The 20,217-nt window shown below is 41.5% G+C and overlaps 1 protein-coding gene across 1 annotated transcript; it reads right to left on the bottom strand.

Moving 5' to 3' along the window:
- Window positions 1-2,211: 2,211 nt before the first annotated feature.
- On the bottom strand, window positions 2,212-18,350 carry SGCB (sarcoglycan beta). Its single transcript, XM_030313881.2, has 6 exons — window positions 18,294-18,350; window positions 12,627-12,836; window positions 8,245-8,430; window positions 7,404-7,595; window positions 6,960-7,091; window positions 2,212-3,641 (listed from the first exon to the last, which is right to left on the bottom strand). The coding sequence occupies exons 1-6, from the start codon at window positions 18,327-18,329 to the stop codon at window positions 3,438-3,440; spliced, it is 960 nt and encodes a 319-aa protein (XP_030169741.1). The 5' UTR covers window positions 18,330-18,350; the 3' UTR covers window positions 2,212-3,437.
- Between the last annotated feature and the right edge of the window lie 1,867 nt (window positions 18,351-20,217).

The raw sequence follows: 20,217 nt of genomic DNA, 5'->3' as shown, positions 1-20,217 counted from the left end.
GCCACAGTGACAGGACACATATTCCCCTGGAACACTGAGGGAGGAGCCACTTGAGAGACATTCTGCAATGCACAGAGGGTAGGACTGTCCAGACAGGAACTGGACAGCTTCGAACTGTAAGCTCCGGGATTCCAGAGAGATTATACAAATACCAATGTATTTAAGTATTATCAAGCTATAATTAAATCCATCATGTTTGAACAATTAAGTAGGAACCTTAATTTAAACCATTAAAAAAATCAACAGCAAACAATTTAGAGTCTTTATTGTAAACAGAGATCATTAATAGTTATTACAAACTGAATTAACTGAAACTCAGGTTAGCAATCCAAAACAGAGTTACAGGGTTATCTTTGTATGGCATAATTTGTAGTCTTTGCCTCCTCAACACTTCTTAAAAGACTACTAAAATTATCAGCATTTCAATGGTTTCTTTTCTGTCAAGTTTAGCACTGTAACATTCTCATCCTTTAAAAAAAAATTCACTCAAAACTAGGCAGAACTTCCACCTTTCATCAAAACTATCGCACAAAATTTGTTTTTTCATAATGCAAAAACAATACAAATATTTTTAAATCTTGCAGCCCATAAATAGGCAGTCCCTCCTTGTGTTGTTTTACATTTTCCTAACTGCCCTTTGGACGGTTTCTGAAGTACTCTGCTTTCGTTTCATCTGTCCCTGTTGTCACTGTAACCTACCTCCAGTTAGGTTAAACAAGCGTGTATCCACGCCCCTTCTCCTGGGGTCCTGTCTCGGTCTACCTTGCCGGAGTCTGCTGCTTGTCATGTCTGTGCTCAATGCAGGGGAGGTACAACCAGCAGAAATAGGCAAAGCTAACGTTTCAGTTTATAGGACAATACCATCTGGTGGTGAGAATGCGTAGCTAAAGCTTTGCCATTGTGCAAAACAGATCACAGGTAAAATGGACGGTTTGTTCTTAATCTCCTTTCCGGTGAATTTTCCAGGACTACATCTCAAGGAAAAGGCAAGGGTTACCTGCAAAATGTCCTAAAAATATGTTACCTGTTACCTTAACAATCACTTCTATAAAAACATCAAAATATCCTCTCATTAAAAGCACTTAATGGAGATGTATCAAAAACACAAGTATTTCTCAAAGAGGAATAAAAATAGATTGTTTCATGAATTATATTCAATAAATAATACTCTGTAACATAGTGTTTTGTAGTTTTTGTAAAAATATTTAAAGGAACCTTCAAAACCTAAATAAAGCAGACAAATAAAGAATGTAAAATTAAAAATATACTGAGCATCTGAATGAAAATTCCAATGGATTTTTCTGAGTATCACTCAAATATTAAATGACACTGAATATATTCAAATAGGATTTGAATATCATAACACTCAGAGGTCATAAAGTTCAATTTTTTCCCCTTCCTTTAAAAACTGCACTCAGTATTACATAGTAAGTCAATCTATTTTAAATACTTTAATGACTGTTCATAATCTCTAAGGCATTTGGTTGTCCTATCAGAGAGAACTGTGATTGTAGTGAATGCAAATTGCTTTTTGTATTGATTTTCTTATCTACATAGTTCAAAGACCATGACAGAATACTGTTGTACTTGAATGCAGAGTGGGGCTTACCATTCATCTCTACTGCTTATTTTACAGCAAACTGTTTTTGAAAACTCCATCCCTGGTGTTGTGTGTCTGATGAATACCAGAGAGTCCCTTTTAAGTCAAATATAAAATACCTTAAAAGTCAACTGGCTTGAGGGTTGATCATTATTATGGGATTGTAATATGAGGAGCAGAGATCAAGTCTCATACTTACTCAAAAATTACTTAAAAATTATTTCCTGTATCAACACCCTTAACTCCAGTGCTTCCCAACTTTGTTCAAGGCATGGCGCACACCGCAAAGGGGACTATTTGTGGGGCACGTGGCTGTGGTAACCTTCCAGCCATCCCCAGCCACCAGGACTTGCCTGGGGCCACGTCCTCTCCCTTCTCACTGCGCTCCCCTGAGGGCTGAGGGTATAAGTTAGCAATCCTTTTACCCAATTCAGGTTCTCCAAAGTGCCAAGGCCCATCAGTTAGGAAACTGGGGTAACCCACCCCTACACTAATTTGACTTCTCTATAATTTTGGAATTGGCTTAAGCTAGTTTAAAACCTGATAGCCATTGGCCATTTTATTTATTTATTTATTTATTTATTTATTTATTTATTTTTTAATTTTTTTTTCAACATATATTTATTTTTGGGACAGAGAGAGACAGAGCATGAACGGGGGAGGGGCAGAGAGAAAGGGAGACACAGAATCGGAAACAGGCTCCAGGCTCTGAGCCATCAGCCCAGAGCCCGACGCGGGGCTCGAACTCACGGACCGCGAGATTGTGACCTGGCTGAAGTTGGACGCCCAACCGACTGCGCCACCCAGGCGCCCCCATTTTATTTATTTTTAAACCTGAGTAAGCATAACTGTTTTGTTTGATTCTTATCTACTTAGGTAAGTTTGAATTACTCTTCATTCATTTTTCTGGAGTTTTAAATAATTAAGACTTCAGTGCAGATAGTGAACAGAACATGGGAGTTGGAAGCAGGTACATTTTCATTGGAATCCCATGTGAATTCCAATCTCAACCCTGCTCTTTTCCATGTGACATCAGGCAAGCTTCTTAACTGTTCTGATCCTCAGTTTCCTAATGGGTAAAACTGGAATAGTAACACCTACATGCAGAGCTGTGGTGAGAATTAGAGATTGCACACACAAGATGCCTGGGACAGTGCCTCGGGTGTGTAAGATGCACAGTAGATGACCGCTATCATCGTTTGCTAGTTAAAGCTGAGACGGTGCTTCAATTTCTACCACACTGTGAACACGACTTATTAGTATTTAACAAGTAAACATTCTATTACAGAGTATTTTCATCCTGGTACAAAACTAAGGAACCATAGTTTCATGCCAGCTCACATATGTGAAGTTCTTTAATGACTTCACTTGCATTGAGAATATAGCTGAAAATTAATGCATCAAAAATCTGTCTTTTTTCTCGGAAGCCAAAAGACAGAGCATGTGACATTTATTAATGGTGTCCCTTTCAACCATCTTAAGTGGGTGTATCCCCATTAGTTACCAAAAGCTTTCTTATAGTGAGTGGCCTAAAGAGTTATCCTTTAGACCAGGAAGAGTGGAGTTTTAAAAACACTTCTTTAGAGATTAATTTTGCTTCTATTCACTTCTGGTAATTATTTTAGAGAACTGCCATTTGAAGATCAGTGCAACTTAATGAAATGTGCTAAAATTTAGGCTCTCTGAGAATCTTTTCAATATGGAGGTCATATAATAGATACAATAGTGCTCTGCGGATAAATTAAGAGTTATCGCAAACTCTCTAAAAACATGATTTGCATGCACACTCTTAAAAAAAGGTCAAGATATGAACATATTGGTGGCCTCGCGGGTTCTTCTAATGAGTGTTTCCACAGGGATTGTCTGAGATCTGGCAGCCCATGTTCTGGCCTGTTACTTGTACTTTGAAGAGAGTTCCATCTGCACACATACAGAGCTTGTAGCGTACCCAGTCACCGGTACCAAATTGGTCCCCACTGGAGGAACTAGGTAGGCGAGTTGTGCTAACCATCACGGTTCCATTTAGGATGATGCTGTTCTCCTAGGAGAAGAATAGTAATACAATTTGTTTACCTCCACAAGTGGTGACAGAACAAAGTTAATAAACAAAACTTAGAATATTAACAAGAAAAATATGTAGTAAGAAACAGTAAAGTCATGACCAAATCAACAACAAAGAAAACAAAACCAATGTCAAGATTCAACTAGTGACCTCTTAGTAATAGTTCACAATGTACATCAATACGGTTATAACATTCTTAAAATTACATCAAAATTCCTAAGTATATGGGACTGATACTGATAAAGTCTCAGATCATTTTCATTTGTTACTTCCTGAGAGTTTTTACAAAGTTACTAATGATTGGTAAGTTTCTGATGATGAGAAGAAAAAGGCTTGTTTTTCTCTTACAGAAAATTAATTTTGATTTCTAATGTTTACGCAATGCCACAAATGAAGTTTCAAACCAAATAATTCTGAAGACCAGGCATTCAAAGAAAACTGCCTGGAGGTTCTCCAGGCTGTTTCAGGAACGTTTAGGTCTTTTCTTTTTGGGAACTCCTAAGCCTCTCCCTCCTTTCTTTCCTTTTCTTCTTTTCATTCATCCAGCACATAATTATTAAATGTCTACCATGTGTTAGACACCATTCTAGGTGCTGTATACAGCAGTCAAGAGACAGGTGAGCCCAAGTTCTCACACAGTTGACATTTTAATGGGGGAGGGGCAGACAATAAATACATGAACAGGTAAAACAAATAAAACATCAGTGGAGAAAAATAACTCAAGGTAAGCAGAGAGAGAGTGACCAGTCAGGAGCTGTGTTTACACAGGATGGTCAGGAAAGGCCTCTCTGATAAGGTCACAGTGCAGTGCAAACTGGGTGATATGAAGGAGAAAGCCATGTGGGAAACTGGGGAAGGGCACTGCAGGCAGAGGAAACAATCCATGCAAAGGCCCCGGTGTGAAGATGTGCTTGGTGTTCTACAGCAGGTGGAAGCCAGTGGGGCTAAAGCAGAGAGCAGGCGGGAGTCGACTGGTAGGAGATGAGTCAAAGAAATAACTAGGGGCCAGACATGTTAGGAAAGGGAATGGACTTTTGGGTTTTATCCTGAATTCTATGGGAAGCTGTTTGGAGGGATCTGAATAGGGAAGTGACGTGATCTCTGAGAAAGGGTCATTCTGGCTGCCATACAGGGAACGGACTACAGGGGTGAGAGTGGAAGCAGCCAACAGTGCAGCAGGAAGCGGTGGGTTTATACCATGAGGGGTGTTGTTGCTGGTGGTGGTGGAGGCAGTGAGAAGCGGCCAGACTCTATCTTTCGAAGGCAGAGCCAGGAGGCTTTGCTGATGGGCTGATGGGCGCCATTTCACAAGAGGGGGACACTGAAAAAAGAAAGGCATGTTGGGGAAGGAGGGAGGATACGAAGATTTTAGACTTGTTGAATCTGAGATGTGTATTATGTCCTGGAGTGGAGAGGTAAGAAGGCAGCTGGTGGGTGTGCGAGTCTTAGTTCAGAGGAGAGATTAGAGCAGGAGTTCCAAATGTGAGAGTTATCAGGTTACAGAAGGTATTTAAAGCAATAAGACAAAGTTGGCTATGAAGTCACGGAAGCGGCTATGGACTATTGATAGTTATGCACAGGATATAAATACAATCCGTATGTGATGAATTTTGAAATTTTGTTCCAATGTTGCCATCTTGTGGTCATTTAATTTTCCTTTCTTCTAACTGCTAAAGCAGTTACTTCTTTAAAAGCAGTTTGATAATATTTTTTTTTGATAAAATTTTTTCTTTTTTATAATTAGCCATACACTTAAAAACTAACCACTGATGTTAACTGAATTATAAAGCTAATTATCTTTTCAATACTGGATTTTTTTTTCTAACTGTGGAGAAACTGATATGTGTTTATGTGCATTTCAAAGTATTTTAATATTTCTCATACTAACAACAGTTAGAATTTTCAGATAGGAAACAAGGAGTTAGGTAGCTTGCTAATGGTTATATACATATCTCTCACACTTCTTGCTTCTTTGAGTTTCATAGCCCCCTGTGACCATTCTTCACCATTACTCTCTTAGAGGAATAGCTTCTTACTACAATATGTGCAAAAAATACTCAGTATTGCTATTGAGTTTCTAGCAAGAAACACATTTTATGTTCATCTTTTGTTTTTTGTTTTTTTTTTTGTTTTTTTTTGGAAATTGGAATATGTGCTTTAAGGGAGAAAAGCTATTTATGAAAATGGAAGAACTTAATTTTTCAAAGCTTATTTTTTCTAGAACTATGAAATTAAACTTAAATAAAAGGAAAGAATTATTTTATAAGTCCTGGGGTTCAAGCTCACTTTTGCCATATTTTATGCTTGGTAAAATAAATTTAATTAGTTTCAGTTAAGTTGCATATAGCAGGTAGCCAAAGACATTTTGAAGAAATATGCTTTGATCAGAACTATAAGCAGGTAAGCCATTTTTTTTTAACGTTTATTTATTTTTGAGACAGAGAGAGACAGAGCATGAACAGGGGAGGGTCAGAGAGAGGGAGACACAGAATCCGAAACAGGCTCCAGACTCTGAGCTGTCAGCACAGAGCCCGACGTGGGGCTCGAACTCACAGACTTCGAGATCATGACCTGAGCCGAAGTCGGCCGCTTAACCGACTGAGCCACCCAGGCGCCCCAGCAGGTAAGCCATTTTTGGACTTCTGGCTCCCTTATATGAGATATGTTACTTACTGAAGTTCAGATATAATCTGTGAAGTACAAAATTTCACTTTTCAATAGCTATAATAAAGGCAAAATCTTTTTCCTTTCTAGTTAATAGATGGGTGAATAAAATACATTTTGTACACTTGCTAATTGATTTTCACATCACTAGATATAAAACTCATGAAAGGATATGAACAACCTTTAAGTAAAAAGTAAAACCCCAACAACTTCAGAGAATGGATACTTCGAGAATTCCCACTTGGAGAATTCTTTCAGAATTTTAAAAGATTACTTTTGCCTTTTAAAATAATAGAGGAATCATTATGTAAAAAAATTTTTTTTTTAGAAAACAGCAGGCAGGCAGAAAGACAAATAAAATTAAAATTAGCTGTTAGCCTGCTACCCATAGCCAGCCACTGTTGACATTCTGGCATAGTTTTCCAGGTTTTTATAAACGTATATATGTTTTGCAAAATAAAAATGAGATATTTCACAAATTGTAACTTTCTTTCACTTCAAAGTCCATTTTGAACATCTTTCCATATCAAAAAATATACAACTACATTACTGTTTTTAATAATGGTATACTGTTCCACATATGGATTTATGTACCCAAGAATCTAATAATTCTCTAAAACTCTTAATACTCACTGCCTTTAACTCCATATTACCACCCATGTGAAATTCAATGGTTTTGCCCATAATGAATACGCCTTCATTTCCACGCACAATAGCACGCCCGTCAACTTTTATGTTTAAATCACTAGTAGCATTGCTGGTAATCTGAAAATTAAAAAAAGAAAGCAATAAGAAGTGTTTCTAAATTAAAGTGAGAATTATTATCAGAGACAGAGGAACAGGAGTTTCAACCATGGAATATGAAAGGCAAGTATTTTCGGTCACGTTTTATAGGTGTTCAGATAGAGAGACGTGACTTGATAACGATCAGGTGACAAATCTAGAACAAATCAACCCTTCCCATTGTTCCAGAATTTATCCTTTCACATCACTATAAAACAGCAAAACTCCCCTCCCGCTTTGTAAATTCAGACAGTAATTCTCTTCCATTAAGAAAGCAAACAAAATAAATCATACCCTTTCAGTAGATGCTTTTTGAACATTCAAACTTTTCACTCCACTTGGCAAATGAAACTCATGAGTTTCATAGTCTGTGCTGAATAAGATATTCTGAGTCCTCGGGTCAAAAAACTGCATACCAATGTCACTTGTAATAGAAGTTTTGTTCTTTTCTACACTGAGCTTTGTTGTCCCTTGCTGAAAAACAATCTTCAGAAAAACACTTTATCATAAATATGTTTTCAAAGGAGACTGCATCCAAAACTCATCAAGAACATTACCAAAAACACTTTATAATAACAGCCTAACTTCAAGTAATTTTAACTGCATCTGTCTGTCCCCTCTCTATCCACTTGGGAAAAGAGGTCTTTAGAATGAGGGTTTATGTGCTTGTTTGCTTACGCTGCTCTGCACAAATCCATGGGTCACAGGGCATACAGACCTAGGCCTAAGCTGGGCGGGGGGTGGTAAGAATACCTCCTTGAGGTTCTATTCCATCAAAAACCTATGTTATAGCAGCCACTTGGCATGGACTGCCACAGACTAGACTGGCATATTCTCTTCCAGCCTCCAGAAAGTAGAGGCTATTCCAACCTGGGAAGGTGCTTCGTGTGCTGGTTACCTCGTGTGGAGGAGAGAGAGTACATTCTGTATTCTCATAGTAATTAATCTACCACAAAAAAGGATACCACATTCAGATATTAAGAAAGCATGTTACATTAATAGATTGTAAGACCAACAATATTATTAAATATGCTTATGGACAGTCTCTCAAGGAAAACATCCATTTCCAAAAATCAACACTGGGTTTTTACTAAGAATTTTTCTCTAATGTCCCTCAACCGATGTGGTAACTTACAGGCTGGTTGTTGCCCGTGATGACCAAGTTTTCATTCCGCCTTCCTCCTACTGTGCTCTTATAAAGAGGATGTATGACTCCCATGTCAGATACTTGCTTAAACCGAAGCAGGCCACTTTCGTGGAACTCCATGCTGTCACAGCCATTTGGTCCGATGCGGATCACAGCCCAGATAACAAGTGTTATCTAAAAAAGGAAACAAGCCCCCTGTTGATAGGTCACGTACATTTAACATAACTGGAAAAAACCAGAAAAGATCATTGCCAAAATGTCTCATCAGTGATATGAACACATCAATTGGTTTTCCACGTATCAACAAAACCAACTTCATTTTTATCAAGGCAAATAGCCAAGAGTCAAAAAAAAATGTGCTAAAAGAACAGTTTCTTATTTCTTCTGCTCCCTCCACATCTCGTCCAGGGACAACCACTTTCAGCAATTTTAGGTATTTCATCTAGAATTTATTCCGTATTTTTAAGTAATATGAGTATATTATTTCTTCACTCATCATTTTTAGGTTTTATCTATTCATTTCCTACTTTACCAGAGGAGAATTTATCTCATTTCTTCTCCCCCAATCTCAAGTCTTGGCTAGATCCATGTTCAGAATTTTCAGTATTACAAACATGTAAGTATTTTTCAATCCCAAACCAAATACTGTAACTAAGAGAGCAGTTCGTTTCTTATACTCTGTGTCTCCTGGAGTTTCATATTTCTCTTTCTTTAGCATCAGACCAAGGTCGGTGAGTTTCTTTGGAAGCCTGACTGAATCTTTTCAAAACCTCTGATGTTTCTGTAAAATGTCACTCAGTAAAATGTTCTGAAAGCCCAAACCTCTCAGATAGCTTATTCTACTGGCTCTAGTTTTCTGTCTCAGGAAATCTTGCCGGAACTCTTATATTCTTGGTCCAGTCTGTTAGCCCTGGGTCTGTTACACAACTGTAACCATGAATTTTTCCTTCATTTTCATGCTGGAACTTCCTGGTCTTTCTCCAGTGCTAGATACCCAGTTTGCTGTGTCCTTTTCTTCAGCTTTCTGGGAGTTAATGACTTCTTTTGGTGAGCACCTCCTCCAGTGGCCTCCTTAGAAAGAATCTATGTGAAGTAAATCTTCAGAGTGTGCATGGTTAAAAAATGTCTCTGTAAGCCCTCACATTTGGTGGCTAGTCTAGCTTGATATATACATTCCTAGGTTTGGTGTTATTTTCTCTCTAAATTTTGAAGGCCCCTGCTTTCTGGTTTCCAGGGTTGCATTTGAGCGGTCCGATGCCTGTGATTTTGTATTCTTCATGCATAACCTGTTTTTATTTTTCCTGTGGAATATTTTAGGATCTTCTCTTTATCCCTGTTTTCTTAAATTTTACAGTAATGGCCTTGGTGTGCGTCTTTTTTATGCATGACACTGGACCCAGAATGGTAGTTTTCGATCTGTTCTAGGAAATTTTCTTGACTTGTTTGGTAACTTTCTCCCCAGTGTTCTTTCTTCTCTCTTTCTGAAACTCCTATTAACAGAATGTTACACTTCCTCGATTGATTCTTTAATTTTGTTGAACTTTCTGGAAGGGTTCCTTTTATCTTCCAATCTCTTTCTCTCTCCATCCACCCATCCATCCATCCCTGTGTATTTCTACAAGTTCTTCCTTATTCTTTAATCACTCCTTTTTAATGGCATGCTATTTAATCACTCCTTTTTAATGGCATGCTATTTAATGGATGTAATATACTCTTATTTCTCTGAAGATACTGATTTTAATTTTTTGTTTTCTGCCATTCATCACATTTTCTCTCTCTGAATTCTATTTCCCTACGGCTTGGGTGTTTTTGGTCTCCATCATTTTCTCAGTTCTGGGAGCTTTCCAAAAAAATCTATTGATCCCTGGTGGCTCAGTGTTCATATTTAACACTGAGGCTTAAAAAAGCGCATAGAAAGTTCTCTGTGTGGGGTGGGCTTGTGGTAGACAGGCTTCAGAGTACGAGATTAGGTGGCTTTTTCACTGTGACCTGCCAAGCGTCAATATCTACAGGTCTTTCCTCCACAGAAGGCTATTTCATGTCTTGCCTGGGGTACATGTGCCTGGTGCCGGGGAGCTGGAGATAGAGGACAGAGACAGGAGACAGATGGAGCTGGAAACAGTCTCAGCGCTTCCAGGATTCAGACTTCCCTGCTTCTGGAATGGAAAACCATCCCTACCCTCTTCTGCACAACAGTATCCTCAGGCAGGAAGAATCCCCTCCCTTCTGTAACACACTGTGTGGGGTTAGGAGGCATAGTGGCCTCACTTCTGGCTGGAAGGGTGAGGAAGGCTAGGGATCTCATGGCTCCTCCCATAGGTTTTTCAAACAAGCTGTTTTCAGTTCCTGCCTCACTCCTGCTTTTCATAATACTTGTATTTCCAATTCCTGAGGCAATCCCGATGATTCTGCAAGGCACTTTCATGAACACACCCTGCAGCCCCCTCCAACACACACAAGCAGTTTCTCTTCTCTGATAAGTTATTTGCCGTTTCTCATCCTGCTTTTTGGTCTTCATGTATTATGGTTTAGGATTTCAGTTGCCTCTTGCTCTCTTTCCAGATATTTCTGTTTGTTGACATTGCCATCTTAGGATGAGCTTTTTAAACGGGATGGGAATAAAAAAAGTCTTCATTCTGCCATCTTAACCAGGAGTTTCCAATAAAATAAATTTCTAAAATAAGATAATTTCAGAATATGTGCTCCCAGTATTTATAATACCAGCTCTTTTCAATGTAAGGGAAGAATTCGACACAAATGTTTTGGATGTACGTAAAAGATAACGGGCTGGCTTGAAAGTACTGGAAGTCAAAAATAAAGTAAACGGAGTGATTTTAGAACTGCTGCAGCCCATGCTCACGACCAGTCTTAGTTATACCAAAAACTACCCTCTGAAAATGTCATCTACACACATGCCAGAGGGTTTCAAGTTTAACCCTCAGAGAGTTACAACCTTGGATTAAATCTTCTTTAAAAAAGCAAGTATCTTAGGAAAAGGCAACATACTAGGTCCTCAGCACCTTAGTTTAAACTGGCCTGCCACATCCTTTCATTCTTTGACAACAGAGACTTAAGACTATAAAATATAACCCTTTGCTGTCAAACAAGGGTTTACAATTTTAAAATCTAGTTGAGGAGGTAAGACTTCATGTAGGAAAAGCTGAATGAAAACAGAAAGGATTATTATTTTTTAGGACAGATGAAGGCAGTAAAGTCATGGTGCAAAGGTCTCTTCTGCTGAGTTGACTTTACCCTTGCAAAATTTAAGCCATTTAAAATACTCCATGAACGGGGCGCCTGGGTGGCGCAGTCGGTTAAGCGTCCGACTTCAGCCAGGTCACGATCTCGCGGTCAGTGAGTTCGAGCCCCGCGTCGGGCTCTGGGCTGATGGCTCAGAGCCTGGAGCCTGTTTCCGATTCTGTGTCTCCCTCTCTCTCTGCCCCTCTCCCGTTCATGCTCTGTCTCTCTCTGTCCCAAAAATAAATAAACGTTGAAAAAAAAATTAAAAAAAAAATAAAATAAAATACTCCATGAACATTTTCTTCTACATAAAATTAATACATGGCAATATGAGCATACTAGGTAACATTTACGACAACTCAATAAGAGGTGCAAACTTACAGTTATAAAATAAGTCACAGAAATGAAAAGTACAGCACAAGGAATACAGTCGATAACACTGTAATAATGTTGTAATATGACAGATGGTGACCACACTTACGGTGAGCACTGAGTGCTATACAGAACTCTCGACTCCCCATGTTGTACGTCTGATACTAATAAAATACTGTATGTTAACTACACTTCGATAATAAATAAAAAAAGAAAAGGCTAGTGGGCCTTTCCTAAAAATATTTAAAAGATGGAATCTCCTGTTGTCTTTCAAAGTATATATCAGAAGAAGGAACATCTGATAAAACGCACTCTTGGTTGTGAAATTAGGAAGACAGGATTCTGTCATATAATATTTTGGAGAGTAAGCAAATCAGGGGCTCTTTGTACAAACTGTAAAGGGTAACTGTGCATCTAAAAAAAAACCTTAAGAGATAAAACACGTATAGAAAAGCAGAAAGAGGGCTTCAACAAGAAATTATACAAAGTCCATGATTTCACTGAAAAATTCCCCATGGTAATTAAAACAAGAAAATTCTGGGGCACCTGGGTGGCTCAGTCAGTTAAGCGTCTGACCTCAGTTCAAGTCATGATCTCATGGTCAGTGAGTTCGAGCCCCGCATTGGGCTCTGTGCTGACAGCTCAGAGCCTGTCTCCCTCTCTCTCTCTGCCCCTCCCCTGCTCATGCTCTGTCTCTCAAAAATGAATAAACATTAAAAAAAATTTAAAAACAAGAAAATTCTGTGGCAGATACTTACGATTAAATTGATGACAGCCAGGATAAACAAGAGGATAATCACACAGATGGCTAAATTGCCCTTTCTCCCTCTCAACCCCGTTTTATGGAGGCGATCTTCATCAATTGGAATATATCCGGCTTTAAAATTACTATTGTGCTCCTTATTGACATTCCTCCTCTCGACAGCCTTCTCACGCATGGACTTCTTTACGGGACCATTGGAACTTTGCTGAAAACAAAATACAGCACAATGGAACAGCCATACCCACTCCTTTCAACGCATTTATTTATGAAGTGCAAATTCCTACCTAAAGAAAGCTGAACTGGTTAGTGATATATTTGCCATAAATAAACTTTAAGGTGTTGAGTTGCAAGCTCCAACTCAAGACATTATTTTGCTTGGAGGGATAGTAGAGAAGAACCGTTAGTGAGACTATTTGAATAGTCTCTGCTCTGAATAGTCCCACTGTCACTAAAGTGCACAGCTAGCTCATTTGGGGGAAGAGTTGACACAGACATTCCACAGTTGGTAATTTCTTTTTTTTTAAGTTAATGACTTACAATGATTTGTTTCATTATATATATTTTTTCATTTATAGGAAAAGAATTTGGAAATTCTGACACACTTTGCTGTTTATGACCCCAATTGGCTAAAGATAATTTTATCTTAGATCAGTAGTTTTCAAAGTATGGGCAGGGGGGCCCCGGAGGAGCCCTTTGAACTCTTTCAGGAGACTGGAGGGTAAAAACTATCTTCAAAACAACCCCAAGATGTTATTTACTTTTTTTACTCTCCTTCTTTCGTGAATGTTCAGTGATTTCCAGAGGCTAAATATGTGATGACATCACTGCTCTAACAACTAACGGAATGTGTGCTTGTGTATTCCTGTGTTTCAAATTTTCACAGGTTTAATTTCTAATATAATAGGTATCAATGGATATAACCCACATAAACAAAAGTTCTTTGGGATCCTCAGTAACTTTTAAGGGCATAAAACTAACCTGAGACCAGAAAGTTTGAGAGCCTCTAACTTAGACTATGGTTGAATGACATTTTTGGTAATACATCAGAAACACAAAATGGGTAGAAATGGATACTGCCCAACTTACATATATTTTAGAGCTCTGAGACAATTTATTTTTTGAATAGGCATTTATTAAACATTTTATGCTTAAACACTAGTAGGAATACAAAAATAATATAGGACAGGATCCTTATCCTCTAGATGTTACACATGTTATTAAAACAGTTAGCGATGCAATAAATTATTCTGTGTGTTCAGGTGCCAAAATCAATAGTCTGGGCAACACATGCTGTGGAGTCCAATGAGAGGAGAAACAGGATAGCTTGGAGTATTTTTTCAAGGAAACAGGAAGTAGGTGGTCAGAGCCGGCAATGTAGGGAGAAGAAAGCTGCAAAGTAGGGCTGGTTGGGAAAATTCCTGGCCTGCTGGGTACAAATTCCAGTCTTCCTCTCTGTTTAACTGGGAGTCACTGGAGGTTTATGAACATAAATGACATATATTTCAGGATCCTAAACATGCGGGTGTTTGTAGGAGAGATTGGAACAGGAATACCAGTTAAGTAGGTTGTTGGGCGACGTTGTCATAATGGAGGTTGGAGGTAATGAGGTAATGAGGGCCTGAACTAAGGTGGGATGGAAAAAGACAGATTGAAAAGATACAAAAAATAAAAATAAAATAAAAAATAAAAACATACTTCAAGAGAAGAGTTAACTGAATCTGCAGCCAGCTTCAAAAAATCCCGTGTTTACTGAATGGTGACTAGTGAAGTATGGAGAATGAAGGAGGGAGAAAATTCTACATATGCTGCACTTAAACTGAATGAGAAATAACCTCGTGACTCAAAGGCAAGGGGAAGGCAGGGATGGGGTATTAGGTCAGTCAGGGCTAGAGACGGAGATTTGAGATCCTTAGCCTTGAGGTAAATTAAATCCACGAGTGCATCTTCTTACTGTGCAAAACAGTATACAGGAAAGAGAACAAAGAGCCAAGGACATGGCCTGGGGAAAATTTAAATGTGTGGCTATAGTGGGAAATGAGGACTACAATGAATGGTAAGAGAACCAAGCATGTGCACTGTTGCTGAACTTGCTTTGTTAAGAAGTGCTTCTGTGACTTTCAAAGATGAACTCTAAGTAGCAAATGGGTAAGCAGGAAACAGCCTGAAAAGATGCCACATGTGTGTATCTATTTTTGAGTCCAGAAAGAGAAAAGAGGAAAGAGAGGACTGTAGCTAGAGAATTACGTACACTCAGAATAAAACTGTGTTTTCAGTTTTGCTGTGTCTTCCTCTCCTCTCCGTGCAATTTGGGGGAAGACTCGTCTATTTGACCGCAGAGGGAAAGATGCCAAGCGGGGCAAAGGCCAAAGGTCTCAGAGTGGGGCAGGATAATGGAGGAAATGAGATCCTTCAGGAGGCAGGAAAGAAGCTGACACAGAGTACATGAGAAAAGATAATCTTTAAGGATAGGCTTCGCTGAAACAGTTCACACCCAGAAGAGAAAACATCTTCTTCTGGGATGGAAAAGGCAAGGTCATCTGCCAAGGAAGAGTGGAGACGGCTACTGGAATCATATCACGGCGGCCGAGGCAGCAGGCTGGTTAAGGGCTTGTGGAAAATGGAAAAGGACAGGAATAATCATTGTGAGTAATGCGGCAGGTAAAAATTTTTTTTAATTCCACAAAGCGGTAAGGAAGGCTATATAGAAGACGCCTCAATCTACTACCAGATTTTTTTTCACAAGACAGGTTGCTGAGTATCGTGTAAGTTGTGTGTCTGCATGAGGTGCAACATCTAGGAGGGTACACTGACACTGCAGACCTCTTAGAGCTGAATGTTCATTTTGAAAGTATTTGGGCTGAAGGTATAGAACACCTTAAGGAAGGTGTGCTTTCTTCTAATTTTCACAGACACAGTAGGGGCAACTTAAAAGTCAGGGCTTGAATACAGGTCTACATAGGAGAGGGGGCAAAACTGATCCCTCCTGGGAGGCATTCTTTACTCTTCTCTGCCAATTCATGTACATCTTTATATTCAATTTGATGCATTTATAATTCACTGAAGAGTTACTATATGCCTGAGGCTCCAGATCACCAAGACAAGCAAGCCATAGCACTGCCCTCAGTGAACTTCCTCACAGGCCAGGACAGTAGACAGACAGGTCACTAACAATGCCAGTTCAACATGGCAAGTGCAGGAGTAGCAAATACACTACTGACACGGTACAAAAGAGGAACGTAACTCTACTTAGCAAGCAGGGGCATCAGGTGAAGGTTAAGAAAGGCTGAGATCTCACTTGAATTTTGGGAGGATAAATGGGAGTTAGCCAGGCAAAAGTGCAGGGAAAGGTATTCCAGGCAAAGGGAACAGCATCGAAACTGTGACTACAAGTCACGTCAGTATGAACCGATTTTGGTAGTTTCTGTGGACCGTGAAAAGGAGGAGTGCAGAAATGGGGCAAAGAATAAGGTGCGAGATGTGGGTAGGTGCCAGTAAATGAATGGATGTAAGTTACCATGTCAAGAACAACGGCCTTTATCCTGAAGGTTATGGGGAACCACTGAAGATTTAAAATAGGTTAGTGATACAATCAGATCTGCATCACAGCAAAATCAAACTCATGTGCCAAAAAGAGATCAAGGGCAACAGAAGAGTTCAGAGATGAAGATATCAACAGCAGGTTTATCTAACAGTCCAAAGGAGAGCTTGACTGAGCTTTAGATGAAGAGATGACGGGGAGAGGCATTAAGAGGAAGATTCTCTCTCTCTCTCTGCCCTTCCCCACTCATGATCTTCGTCTGTCAAAATAAACAAGAAACATTAAAAAAAAAGACGATGAACTACAGAACTTGGTGATTGATTGGCTGTATGTGACACAGAAGGTTCTAAGGTGACTCCCAGGTAGGACCTGCTACATAATGTGTGGAATCCAGGGACAGCAGAGCATTAAACCAAGTGTGGGTCGTTTCTGAGCTCCCTTAAACTGGCCCTGCTCTCAAGTTTCTAGCTCGGTTAACCAAGTGAATGGATGGTTGTAGCCCTTTTTAAAAATTATTATTTACTTTTTTTTGAGAGAGACAGCATGAGCGGGAAAGGGACGGAGACGAAGCAGAAAATCCCAAGCAGGCTCTACACTGTCAGCACAGAGCCCGATGCAGGGGCTCAAACTCATCAATCAACCGTGAGATCATGACCTGAGCTGAAACCAAGAGTTGGATGCTTAACCAACTGAGCGACCCAGGCGCCCCTGGAGCCCTTTTAATGGTAAATATGATGAGATCCAATTTTGTACATTTTTCAGTTTGGGGTGCCTGTGGAAAATTCAGTTCACGGTGGAGACATAAATGCTTTACTCTGAAGTGAAACTAAGGAATGGGCCACTCTGCCCAGTTTCTGTGTAAAGCAAGAATAGAACCTTGGTGGAAACTCCAGAGCATTCATAAGTGATGTGGATGAAGAAAAAGAACAGGCTGAAACAAGAGCTGATAAATCAGGAGGGAAATGTGGAAAGCCAAGGAACAATTTTAGTCTCAACAACTCCCAGAAGCTGTGTCTCCGTTCACTTTCACTCATTCCTTTAGGTTTTATACTGTTAGATCTGTAGCTTGCCCCTGTGGCTGATTTTTCTGCACTTAATCTGACTTGAAGCTCCTTGAAGGCAGATTTCATGTCTTCTGCTTTCTATGCCCCTTGGAATGACTGTTCCGGTTATGTATCTCTATTAGGTCCCTAAAAGCAGTCAATTAGTTAAGAAGGTCTTTTCTGGGAACAGAATGCTGGCAACTTGACTCCAATTTATTCTTCCAACGATGCTGAAGAATGAGACTTTTTCAAAGGAAACTACCATATCATAGTTTTGTAAAGGGAATAACAGTTAAGGAGAAAGTGACTATGAAAACTATTTTTATTTTAACAAAGACCCTAGCAACGACAGGTATGTATATGTAACAGATGCATGCATATATGCGTATACATACGTAGAGCTCGCTTTGGGGAGGAATAACAGCCTTTTAAACTACTCTAAGTTACAAGTTTACCATGAAGATCAGGAAATACTTGATAAAGCATTAGCAAATAATTTTAAACCAACTGGACAGGAGGCAGTTTTAAACTGGTGACTAAATCTCTAAAACCAAAACGGGAGGAGAAACCTGATGTCTGCATATCGGGGATGGCAGACACAAGAAGTGGCCGCAAGCTGGCACCCAGGCAACAGCTGACTGTTTCTTGGCGGGTGTCAGGGAAGCCTCCCGGCTCGCAGGCTGAGGCTATTTTTACCCGCATCTTCGCTGGCCACCGGGCCGGGCACGTCTCCGGCACGTCCTGGCGCAGGCTCGCGCCTGCCACGGCCGCCTCCCCGCCCCTCAGGCGGCGACCCTTCCTCAGCCCGGCCGTGGGGCAGCGGGCCTGGCCGAGGGCCGCGGCTTGCTTCCCCTCCTCGGCCCGGAGCCCCTGCCCGCGGTCCCAGGCGGCCCTCGCCAGCATCCCGGGCTGCGGACAGCTCCTCCCGCCCGCTCCGCCCCCCTGGAGCCCGGCCCCCGGCCCCGGCGCGCCCTCGCGTCCCGGCTGCCTCCCCCGGCAGCCAGCCCCGCGGAGGGCCCCACCGGCAGGACCCGGGCCTCCCCTGTCTCTCCTGGCCCCGGCCGCGGCGGGGCTCCCAGACCTGCTCGGCCGCCGCCGCCGCCGCCGCTGCCGCCATCTTCCCGCGCCTGGCGCCGCCGCTCTCAGCGCCGCGGCCGCACCCCGCGCGCCTGCGCCTGCGCCTTGGCGTGGCGTGGGGGTTGGGGGGAGCGCCGCTCGCCGGCTTCGAGCCCCGCCCCTCGGAGGGAGGTTTGGAGTCCGGGGGCTGCGGGCGGGGTCCGCCGCCCCTGCATCTAGGGCTGTGGCTTCGGGGCGCGTCTTCCGGGGCACCGGTGTTCACGCCACCTCGGGCCGCTTATGGGTTCTACCCGAGGGGCGCTTCAAAAGAGGAGGGCGCCTCTCCCTTCCCCCTACGTTGCAGTCACGGAGAGCTGGTGCCGTCCTCCTTGGTTGATGGGCCGGGGTCTCCCTGGCCAGGGTGGGAAGGGGCGTCTTGGAGAGGACCCGGGGACGGGCGGTAGTGACAATATACACGGACGTTGACAAGTTGCCAAGTAGCCAGCTAAAATCTTGGAAACTGAGCGTCTTCAAGGAGGACAGAAAATCGCTTTAGGGATGCCTCTTAACTTCAGAGGGCCTATGAAGTCTGGCGCTTTCTTCTGTGGTACTGGGGGTGGATTTTCCATGTAGTAATGGAGACAGTGTTGTTCGGGGCGGTACGTCTGGGGAACCTAATTTAACAGATATTCTCTGCACACCCGGAACGTGCCATCCAAAATGCACAAGACTTTGAGTATACATTCCTTGTTCCTTGTCAGTATAATCCAACACTCCTCTTAATTTGCTGTTACTTGTTTTTTTTGTTTGGTTGCCTTTTTAAAATGCAGTGAGGGCAGTAGCAACCAAGGTTGCTGTTCCTCAGGTAGCTGAAACAGACTTCTAGAAAGCATCTTTGGGCCCCAGGGCTGCCTAAGTCAGCAGGAAACACAAAGAGACCAGCTGGCAAAAGCTTTCTTTCTCTAGGAACTAGGTCAGTTTTGCTTTTTGATGACTTGGAGCTGTTATTTCGCTGCTCTGCTTGCTATACATCAGAAATTGTTGTGAAGTTTAAATTAGGTAATCTGTCGCATAATAAATCCCTTACAAATTTTTCCTGTCTCTCCTGATTTTGGCTGATGCCAGTAGCACACTGGTCATCAATCTCTGTGTATCTTCTTTCCTGAATGCTAGAACCACTGACTCACATCTCTCTGCTCAGTCCTGCTGGGATCTCTAGGATAAACCTGCATCTTAACCAGGACGACTGTAAATTACAGCCCAAAGCTCTTGGAGTCAGCAATAAGTCTTCAACACTCTGGCTCTGGTCCCAGAGCTGAGTTATCAACTCAGATAACTGGGCTTTTGACTGATCCTCAGCTCCTGTCTCCAGCTCTGGTACCACAGTCCTTACATCCTATATGTTTTGCCTCTTTTTCCTCTGCTTGGAGAGAGCTTCTCCTTCTCTCTCTGGCAAGCGCACTCTTATTCATCCTCCAAGAATCCATTCAGATGTCACATTCCCTCTAAAGCCTCCCCAGGCTTCCACAGGCAGTTTTTAGCTGGTCCATCCCCTAATTAACTGTGCTGTCTTTTGTAGCACTTTAGGTGGCATTGTATTTTGTCTTGTTTACCTGTCTGATGTCACCTGAAAGATGGGGAGCTTTATCTGGAAGGTTCATGTCTTTTTTTTTAAAAAATTTTTTTTTTCAACATTTATTTATTTTTGGGACAGAGAGAGACAGAGCATGAACGGGGGAGGGGCAGAGAGAGAGGGAGACACAGAATCGGAAACAGGCTCCAGGCTCCGAGCCATCAGCCCAGAGCCCGACGCGGGGCTCGAACTCACGCACCGCGAGATCGTGACCTGGCTGAAGTCGGACACTTAACCGACTGTGCCACCCAGGCGCCCCTGGAAGGTTCATGTCTTACATATCCTTTTACTTGCAATGCCCAGCATAGCGAAGAAA

This window comes from Lynx canadensis, chromosome B1 (assembly GCF_007474595.2).
Source record: "Lynx canadensis isolate LIC74 chromosome B1, mLynCan4.pri.v2, whole genome shotgun sequence".
Classification (NCBI taxonomy): domain Eukaryota; kingdom Metazoa; phylum Chordata; class Mammalia; order Carnivora; family Felidae; genus Lynx; species Lynx canadensis.
This window is presented reverse-complemented; position numbering and strand designations above follow the sequence as displayed.